Source organism: Canis lupus, chromosome X (genome assembly GCF_003254725.2).
Source record: "Canis lupus dingo isolate Sandy chromosome X, ASM325472v2, whole genome shotgun sequence".
Lineage (NCBI taxonomy): Eukaryota > Metazoa > Chordata > Mammalia > Carnivora > Canidae > Canis > Canis lupus.
In genome coordinates, this window is record NC_064281.1 from 51,065,636 (window position 1) to 51,075,850 (window position 10,215).

Consider the following 10,215-nt stretch of genomic DNA (forward strand, 5'->3'; position numbering starts at 1 on the left):
TCTGGTACATTTAATATATAAAGATTAGTGAAAGGGAATAAAGGGAAAGGAGAGAAAATGAGTGAAATATCAGTGAGGGTGACAAAACATGAGAGACACCTAACTCTGGGAAATGAACAAGGGGTAGTGGAAGGGGAGGTGGGGGGGTTGGGGTGACTGGGTGATGGGCACTGAGGAGGGCACTTGGCGGGATGAGTACTGGGTGTTATGCTATGTGTTGGCAAATTGAACTCCAATAAAAAAAATTTAAAAATCTGGTACATTTAACTGAGAGGTTAAGAAGTGATGAATGCTGCCTGCCTTGTTGGTGACAAACACTCCCCATTCAAATGCTCCATCTGAGGGCAGCCCGAGAGGCTCAGTGGTTTAGTGCTGCCTTCAGCCCAGGGCGTGATCCTGGAGACCCGGGATCCAGTCCCACGTCAGGCTCCCTGCATGGAGCCTGCTTCTCCCTCTGCCTGTGCCTGTGCCTCTCTCTCTCTCTCTCTCTCTCTCTCTGTGTGTGTGTGTGTGTGTCTCATGAATAAATAAATAAAATCTAAAAAAAAAAAAAGCTCCATCTGATATGGCTCCCCAGATGACTGAGCCTTTGATAGGGGCAAATGGAACCCCAGTTAGCACTTGGAAAATTGGCTTGCCTTTCCTCCTGTGTGAACCACCTGTGCTTCCCTCTGATTTGCAGATATCATCCTGGCAGCAAGTCCTTGCAGAGTCTGAAGATGAAGTCACCTGCAAAGCTCAACCGGGAAGCACTGCCAGGCCCGGGAGCATGCATGCTGCCTTGGCTGCAATAGTCTACTGAGTTGCTCAGCATCCAGAAGACAACCCTTAGTGGTGAAGCAGTTCCTAAAGGAAGAGGGAAGTGAGACTTTACTTGCCCTTTTCCCCTGAGTGATGAACTGAGCCTGGAAGGTGCAGAGCTTCTCCAGTTGGGGAGAATTTGGGACAGATCTGTAACCAGAGCACCGAGGTGAGCCTCCTAACCCCTCCTCCAGCCATATTAATTGGAGAAAAAACATCTCCCCTGGACAAAGACTCAAGCTCAATTCCCAACACTAGATAGCAACCCCCCCCTTTTCCAACCATAAACACTCCCTTGTGGTATGGGCAGCTGCTTTGAGATGTTTCAATAAGGAATGATAACATTTTCAACATAAGAATGGTTGCCTGAGACAGAGGAATCTGCAAAGCTAGGGAAAGTGGTGTGTTCATTGGCTCTGGGAGATCCTACATACTATATCCTAGACTAGGATTTGACAATTCCTGTTTGCCTCTCGGCACATTTATTGCATGAGTGAAGGGGGTTGAAAGTAGAAGTGGGAGGGAGAGATGGAGCAAAACAATGGGACAGGGAAATTCTGTTACAGCCCCAATCCAACATATGCAACGTAAACACATGCCACACAAACATATACCACACAAACTTATAGTACACAAACATAAAGAAACATGCTCATATATATGCCTATCACAATCTTAATCTTCACCACTACCTTGTCAGGTATATATCATCTCCATCTGACAATTGAGGAAACCAAGATACAGAAAATTGATTTTCCCAAAGTCACACACAGCAAGTTGGTGACAGAGTAAGGAGGTGGGGTGGTAATGGAAAAAATAAAGTCTTCTACTTCTAAATCTTCTATATTATAACATCGTCCCACCCTTCTACACATATACACATTACTTACCCTACTTTATTAGCTAACTGCCACTTCTTTGGGCTGGAGACTACTCACCTATTCAGTGACTTTTTTTCTTCTAGCTTAACCTTTTTATTTATGGCCCCTAGAATGAGGAAAAGCAATTCAGGACTGACTTTTACTTTAGTACAACAAAGTAGAAAGCCCTCAATTCCTTTATCCCACCATTGGGAACCTAAGATGGCTTTAAGGCCCACAACCATACATGCTAGTTCCAGAAACTCAAGCTCTGAATAAGAGTTCTTGTATTAATTAATACAATGCGCATTAGAAGGCAGTGGCATCTCTAGGGTATCCCTGAAACATGGTTTGATGGACAGTATAATGATAAGAATATATCTGATTCTGCCCTCTCTTAAACTTCCTTTGCCTGTTTCACCTGTCATTGATAGCTTTCTTTTCTCAATGCCTAGAGAACTATTTTTTTAGTGTTATCATTACTTTTTATTTTTATTTATTTTTATTTTTTATTTTTTTTTAATTTATTTTTTATTGGTGTTCAATTTACTAACATACAGAATAACCCCCAGTGCCCGTCACCCATTCACTCCCACCCCCCGCCCTCCTCCCCTTCTACCACCCCTAGTTCGTTTCCCAGAGTTAGCAGTCTTTACGTTCTGTCTCCCTTTCTGATATTTCCCACACATTTCTTCTCCCTTCTCTTATATTCCCTTTGACTATTATTTATATTCCCCAAATGAATGAGAACTAGAAATCATTTGCACTTTTCATACACTAGTTTTCCAACTTGAATCATTCTCTAATTATTTGGTTTGTTAGACTTGTCTCTACAACTTGTCAATGAATAGGTTTCGTCATTCTTTAAGGCTGAGATGTTTCAGAGGCTTTTGGTAAAAATTGCTAATGGATTGATTGATTGATTGTAAACCTGTGTTGATAAATCTTAATGGGATGAAATGTGTCATACCCCAAAACAATTCAGTTAGTCAGAAAAGAAGCAATGCATAGGAATTATCTGAATGAATTTTTAAGGTATTGTCTGGCTAGGAAGTAATACATAATAGGTGGTACCTATGGTTGTTAATGCAAACTATTTCAAAATCACAGCCTGCTGTTTGGGACTTAGTCTGTAGTGGAAAGAGAAGCAGGAACAAAAACAGTTTTAATCCAAGAGCCTTGGAAATAAATTAATGTATGCTTCTCTTTTCAAGTTATTAAAGTAGTGTCAGTATTCAACAGATCTGCATATATAAGCTGAAAGTGGGGACATGGAGAGCATTGGGCCTCTGGCCTTGAGCCTGGGCTACAGAGAGCTGCTCTTTTCTGACTCAGGATTGACAAAGTGATAACACTCTCAGTAATATTTAAGCTCCTAAAGGCAATGTGGAAAACTTACTCTTTAGACTTCTTTAAACCTATTTTAGAGAGGAGGCTTGGAATAAGGTATCAAGGCTATCACTCTCTCCCACAGTGATAATTTGGAGTGAATAAAATACACTTCAAAAACCTTGATAGCTATTACTTGCAAATGATTGAAAGGGAATTTATACTCATTGAAGGAGATGAAGAAAAGGGAAAAATAACTCACTCCTTGTGGGTAAATGTTCTGATTGGCCCCCACAGAATTCCATCATCCTTATCTCAAATTTAGGTCTTTCATCGATTTTGAGTTTATCTTTGTGTGTGATGTAAGAAAATGGTCTAGTTTCATTCTTCTGCATGTGGCTGACCAATTTTCTCAGCACCATTTATTGAAGACACTATCCTTTTTCCAGTGGATAGTCTTTCCTGCTTTGTCGAATATTAGTTGACCATAGAGTTGAGGGCCCATTTCTGGGTTCTCTATTCTGTTCCATTGATCTGTGTGTCTCTTTTTGTGCCAGTACCACACTGTCTTGATGATCACAGCTTTGTAGTACAACCTGAAATCTGGCATTGTGATGCCCCTGGCTCTGGTTTTCTTTTTCAATATTCCCCTGGATATTCGGGGTCTTTTCTTTTTTTTTTTCAGGGTCTTTTCTGATTCCACACAAATCTTAAGATGATTTGTTCCAACTCTCTGAAGAAAGTCCATGGTATTTAAATGGGATTGCAATGAATGTGTAAATTGCCCAGAGTAGCAATGACATTTTCACAATATTAATTCTTCCAATCCATGAGCATGGAATATTTTTCCATCTCTTTGTGTCTTCCTCAATTTCTTTCAGAAGTGTTCTGTAGTTTTTAAGGTATAGTTCCTTTACCTCTTTGGTTAGGTTTATTCCTAGGCATCTTATGCTTTTGGGTGCGATTGTAAATGGGATTGACTCCTTAATTTCTTTCTTCAGTCTCATTGTTAGTGTAGAGAAATGCCACTGATTTCTGGGCATTGATTTTGTATCCTGCCACACTGCCGAATTGCTGTATGAATTCTAGCAATCTTGGAGTGGAATATTTTGGGTTCTCTATCTACAGCATCATGTCATCTGCGAAGAGGGAAAGTTTGACTTCTTTGCCAATTTGAATGCCTTTTATTTCTTTTTGTTGCCTGATTGCTGAGGCTAGGACTTTTAATACTATGTTGAATAGCAGTGGTGAGGGTGGGCATCCCTGTCATGTTCCTCATCTTAGAGGAAAGGCTCCCAGTGTTTCCCCATTGAGAATTATATTTGCTGTGGGCTTTTCATAGAGGAGAACACAGGCAACACCCTTTTTGAACTTGGCCATAGCAACTTCTTGAAAGATACAACTATGAAGGCAAGGGAAACAAAAGCAAAAATGAATTATTGGGACTTCATCAAGATAAAAAGCTTCTGCACAGCAAAAGAAACATTCAACAAAACTAAAAGACAACCTACAGAATGGGAGAAGATATTTGCAAATAACATATCAGATAAAGGGCTAGTATCCAAGATCTATAAAGAACTTATTAAACTCAACAGCAAAGAAACAAACAACCCAATCATGAAATGGGCAAAGACATGAACAGAAATTTCACAGAGAAAGACATAGATATGGCCAACAAGCACATGAGAAAATGCTCCACATCACTGGCCATCAGGGAAATAGAAATCAAAACCACAGTGAGATAGCATATCACACCAGTGAGAATGGTGAAAATCAACAAGACAGGAAACAACAAATGTTGGAGAGGATGTGGAGAAAGGTGAACTCTCTTGCACTGGTGGTGTGAATGTGAACTGGTACAGCCACTCTGGAAAAGTGTGTGGCAGTTCCTGGAAAAGTTAAAAATAGAACTGCCCTACAAACCAGCAATTGCACTGCCAGGGATTTACCCTAAAGATACATATGCAGTGAAAGAGCAGGATATCTGCACCTCAGTGTTTATAGCAGCAATGTCCACAATAGCCAAACTGTGGTAGGAGCCTCGGTGTCCATCGAAAGATGAATGGGTAAGGAAGATGTGGTATATGTATACAATGGAATATTATTCAGCCATTAGAAAGAACAAATACCCACCATTTGCTTCAACATGGATAGAACTGGAAGGTATTATGCTCAGTGAAGTAAGTCAGTCGGAGAAGGACAAACATTATATGGTCTCATTCATTCGGAGAATATAAAAAATAGTGAAAAAGAGTAAAGAGGAAAAGAGAAAATGAGTGGGAAATATCAGAGAGGGTGACAGAACAGGAGAGACTCCTAACTCTGGGAAACAAACAAGGAGTCATGGAAGGGGAGGTGGGCAGAGGGTTTGGGTGACTGTTTGATGGGCACTGAGAGGGGCACTTAATAGGATGAGCACTGTGTGTTATGCTATATGTTGGCAAATTGAACTCCAATAAAAAATATACAAAAAATAATCATAGTAAAAAATAAAAACATTAAAAAAAGAATTACATAATCCCAGTGAATGTGAGCTAATTAGCAGGATTTCCCTTCCCCTGTAGGAGATATAAGGAACTGGCTCTTGGATCCTCAGGATCCCACTTTATTAAAAGCTTTGAAAAGCTAATCCACTCTTCTTTGAAGCAGTGAAATCTGTGATTGTTCAAATGTAAGGCAAATCCAGGAGTTTCTGTTTGTCAGACTTTGGAGTAAGGCCTCTTCATCTATGTCTTCTATAGCCTCTTAGGGCCATCTTAATTTGTAACCCCACACAAAATGAACTATTCCATTAATGAAGCATCCCTTTCTCTATTATAATTGTAAAGTACTATTAATTGGCTCCTCCAAAATTTCACTTGGGTTCCAACTGAGGATCAAAACTGGAATCTCAGAAATCTAAATGGAACCAGTGTACATAATCCAGTATGGGAATGACCAACAGAAACAGCCAGGCAATGGTTGGGGTGGAGGTAAACGCCACATCATAGAAAAAAAAATACTGTTGTCTTTGGCATATACAGTCCCCTTTCAGTATATGATATCTCTCTTCAGCAACTTGCTCATATGCTATGTTTTCATCAAGCACAAGGAAACCAAGAACAGGTCTTTCTAGTCTTTAATCTGGCAATATCACACATTTTGATAGTTCTACTCCATATTCCACTTGCCTTGGTGTATCCCAGCACACAGAACAAATGCTGCTCCAGTCCAAGGATGGGTGGACTGGATAAGGGGAAAAGGATATAAGCCCACTTCATGCCCCTATTCTTAAACTTGCCTTATCTACAGAGACTGAGAGGATTATTTGAGTGATTATCCTACATTCCCTTTACTTCTATCCCCCCAAGCCTGATTCCTGAGTATTTGAAAATATCATGCATTACTTCAGCAAATTTGCTTAGTACTCTAATGATGGCAGTCACCATGGATTGACACCAGGAAGGCCTCTGAACAGCACTTATGAATAAAATGGAAGAGAATGGGCTGTGCAAAGGCAGGTTAGACACCTCAAACTCTTCATGATGGGTTAGGTTTTGAGGATAAGGTTTATTAGAAATCACTTACAAACATCTTCCCCCCTTTTCACTTCCGATTTTGACTGGGAACTACTTGGAGTTCCAGTATTTTAAGAGTCATAACATTTTTAAGGTATGTTTTTCTAAGATACTTTTAATCCAACTGGTGTTCAAACTGGGGGTAAACAGTAGTAACAATCCAAGTAAATTATAAAAATCATGTAGAAACTATTCAATCAGTATTTACCCATACATTAAACACAGAGCAGAGTTGATATCAAGATGTGTGTTGCCTCGGGGAAAGCTAGGATGGTGGCATAGTAGGAAGACCCTAGGTTTGCTTTGTCCCTTGAAACAGTTAGACAATTATCAAATAATTCTGAATATCCAAGAAATCAACCCAAGGACTGAGAGAACAAAGTGCACAGCTAGAGGGAGAGAAGAGGCCACATCAAGGAATATAGGAAGTGCAGAGATGTGGTTTGGAGGAGAAATTAATCCTGGATGCTGCAGAGGAGGGGGAGTCCTGGTCATGGAGAAAGGTGAGAGAGAGTGTGGAGTGCACAGGGATACACACAAGAACACTTCCCAAAGCCATTCGCTGGGAAAATGAGAGGGGATGATTTTAATGAGTTTTACAAATAGCAGGTCTCAAAGACTGGAGTTTTAGAGATCCTCAGGCTTGCCTGTGATAGAGACTTGAGGATGCTGCCCTACTCCTAGAGAGGAAGCAAGCAAATAACCCTGGGGCAGACTGCAAAATTCAAGGATCACTTAGGTGAAAGACTTGGGATTTTTTTTGCCAGGTTATAAATGCTTTATTTATTTATTTTTAACATAGAAGAAGTTTGGTGGTGGATATATGGCCATTTGATGTTTTATGATTAAGAGTTCAAGTTCAGGTTTTCTTTCTTATGGAATGTATATGTATACCTACACATGTATATGTAACTGTTATCAAAATTAAGCTTAGTCACTAAAAGAAGATTCACTGTCTGAACTTTCTTCTGTATTTTTTTCACCTTCACCATCAGGCACTGGAGCATCTGGCCTCTCAAGAAGATCTGGGTCTAGTCCTTCTGATATCATTTTGTTTCTTATTGCCATCACTGGAACACCCACTTGAACCATTTTGAGATATCTGGCATATCTTGGGTCCTTGGCTACAGTTAAGATATTTTCTGGTGTTACTTCACTTCTCTGTAGTACAGAGTCTTGTAAACTGTTATGCTGTGATTTCTCTGAAGTAGTTTCAGAATGTGATTCATTTGTGACACCAGTGACGCTTACAGGAGATACTTCAAATGTGACATCATCTAGGCCTGGAATGTATGACAACTTTGCATCTAAAATATTGAGAGTTGTTTCAATGTGCTGGATACGAAGAGAAAGGTCTTCTAGTTTCTCCTCACAAACTGTAGAAAAGCAGTTGAGGAACTGTACAGTGTGCACCACAAACTGGTTTAGAAATGCAACTGTTCTTTTCTGTTGAATAGCTGGCACCTTGGTCAGGTCTATGCCTGACCCCATGAGAGGAAGCCCATCCTCATCCATGTTGTCAGCGGGTGGGGGACCAGGGTCTCGCCCACAAAGCCCTCCCAAACCGGGCCCGCCCAACCCGGCAACAATGTGCCAACACCTCTCCCTGGGCCCACATTTGGAATTCAGGAGCACATTTCTAACTATATTTTTTTAAGCTACGTAAAAATTAAAGAAAAATTCCATAACCAAAGAGAAACCCACATTACCTGGTAAGGGACACTCTTGACCAAGGTCTCAGTGTGCACGATGGGTGGGGGGCCACTGGGGCCAGGTGACTGCAGGAGTTCCAGAGGGAGCCAGCCAGGTGCCTTAGGAGGCTGTGCCTGGAGAAGGAAGGGCTTGGAGGGACAGACCACATGGAGCTCAGTAAGACGTGATGCATCACCAGGAAAACTGATTACTCTTCTTATGACACTAATAAAGTTGCTTTTTTCAGACTAGAATGTTGTGATGCCCTGATCGTAACATGCTTCCTCCCTTTCCTCAGCTTCAAATGTAAATTCATCACTGGCTCACTTCTAATAATCACAGTGTTTCCTGCCTCGGGCTTCGCAACACCAGCCTCACAAAATAGTGTTTGCTTAGGCGGTAACTTAGACTTTACCTGATTTTTGATTACGACAGCGATGGCTATAGCTATAAGGTATAATTTTACTGTCTTATTTAAATTTTATGAATTTGAATGTTTTTTACACTAACTTTCCCCAATAAAGTCCACTATGAAAAAAAAAATCCTATGAGACCCTATGAGACTGAGAGACAGGCCGACTTGACACCTGAGAAGTTCACAGATGAAAAACCCATTGAAAAGTTTGATCAGGACAGACCACTGAGAGGCCGTGGAAGCCCCAGAGGGGCCATGCAAAACCGAGGCAGAGGTGGCCCTGGGAACAGAGCTTTTGACGGTTTTGACCAGAGAGGAAAACGAAATTTCGAGAGAGCAATCAGAACTGAAGACAACATGGGTGGATGTGGAGTTCAAACCTGGGGATCAGGTAAAGATACCAGTGACATGGAGCAGACTGCACCAATGGAAGAGATCACAGAGGTAGAAGAGTCCCCAGGCCCCCTGGAGGAGGAATCTCCAGACAATGGACAGTGAGCATCCAGTAGGAGTTGCAGGACTTGCGCACCCTTGAGCAGCTGCATGGCAGTCTGGTGGCTGACTGTGCTATGAAATTCTTGCTTCTGCACTGCCCTGTCAAACTTTAAAGTTATCACTAAAGTTCCTAATAAAACAGGTACAATTTTTTGATAATTTCAAAAGAAAAGTACTGAGTCACTACTCAAGACTTTTTGGAGCTCATCTTTGAGGCATGATTGCCTTGCTGATGAAGGAAAAACAAGCAGGAGCCATATCTCTCCCTTGCCACTCAGAATAGGTGGGGAGACAGCTGCCGAAGGCAGCTAGCACAGACACTACTGTTTAGCTTGTTGCTCCAAATCCCACACCCTTGCACTCAGGTGCAACTGGCCTTCTGGATCAAATTTTCATCAGGTCCACCAGGGTGAAACCTTATCTCAGAGTACCAGCATACCAGGACTCTGAAATTTGAAATTTTTTTAAAATATTTTATTTATTCATGAAAGACACACTGAGAGAGGCAGAGACATAGGCAGAGAGAGAAGCAGGCTCCATGCAGGAAGCCCGATGTGGGACTCAATCCCAGGACTCCAGCATCACACCCTGGGCCAAAGGCAGGCGCTCAACAGCTTAGCCACCTAGGTGTCCCCTGAAATTTGGAATTTTAAAATTCAGCAGGCCTGAGTAGAGCCAAAGGTGCACTGCACTCCTTTAGGCAGGCAAGTGACACAGAGACAGACAGTGTGAAAACAGTGATCTGAAAAATGCCTGTGATACAAGAGGTGAAATTATTCACGCCCCTGAAAGTGCTTCCCTGAGAGCAAGAAGCACAAAACCCCTCCACAGGACAAAGGAGTGGGCTGGCACAATTTCCCTCCCTCAACCCTCTGCATAAACCAATTTCAATAAATAGCACAGTCCCAACACTGGCTGCCTAACTTGCTTACACCAAGTCCTACCCCCTGAACTCTTCTGATGCTCCTTTTCTCTACCAAATGTGCATCAGGACCAGTGCAGCAGGCCCCTTTTCTAGGAGACCAGTGCAAAAGCCTACAGACACAATATCTAGTAATGATAGTGT

The 10,215-nt window shown here is 41.6% G+C and overlaps 1 protein-coding gene across 1 annotated transcript; it reads right to left on the reverse strand.

Moving 5' to 3' along the window:
* Nucleotides 1-7,329: 7,329 nt before the first annotated feature.
* LOC112671927 (WASH complex subunit 3-like) lies at nucleotides 7,330-8,135 on the reverse strand. Its single transcript, XM_035712043.2, has one exon. The coding sequence runs from the start codon at nucleotides 8,060-8,062 to the stop codon at nucleotides 7,478-7,480; it is 585 nt and encodes a 194-aa protein (XP_035567936.1). The 5' UTR covers nucleotides 8,063-8,135; the 3' UTR covers nucleotides 7,330-7,477.
* Between the last annotated feature and the right edge of the window lie 2,080 nt (nucleotides 8,136-10,215).

Coding starts and splice junctions, on each gene's coding strand:
- LOC112671927 (XM_035712043.2), bottom strand. CDS start 8,062: ATGGATGAGGATGGGCTTCCTCTCATGGGGTCAGGCATAGACCTGACC.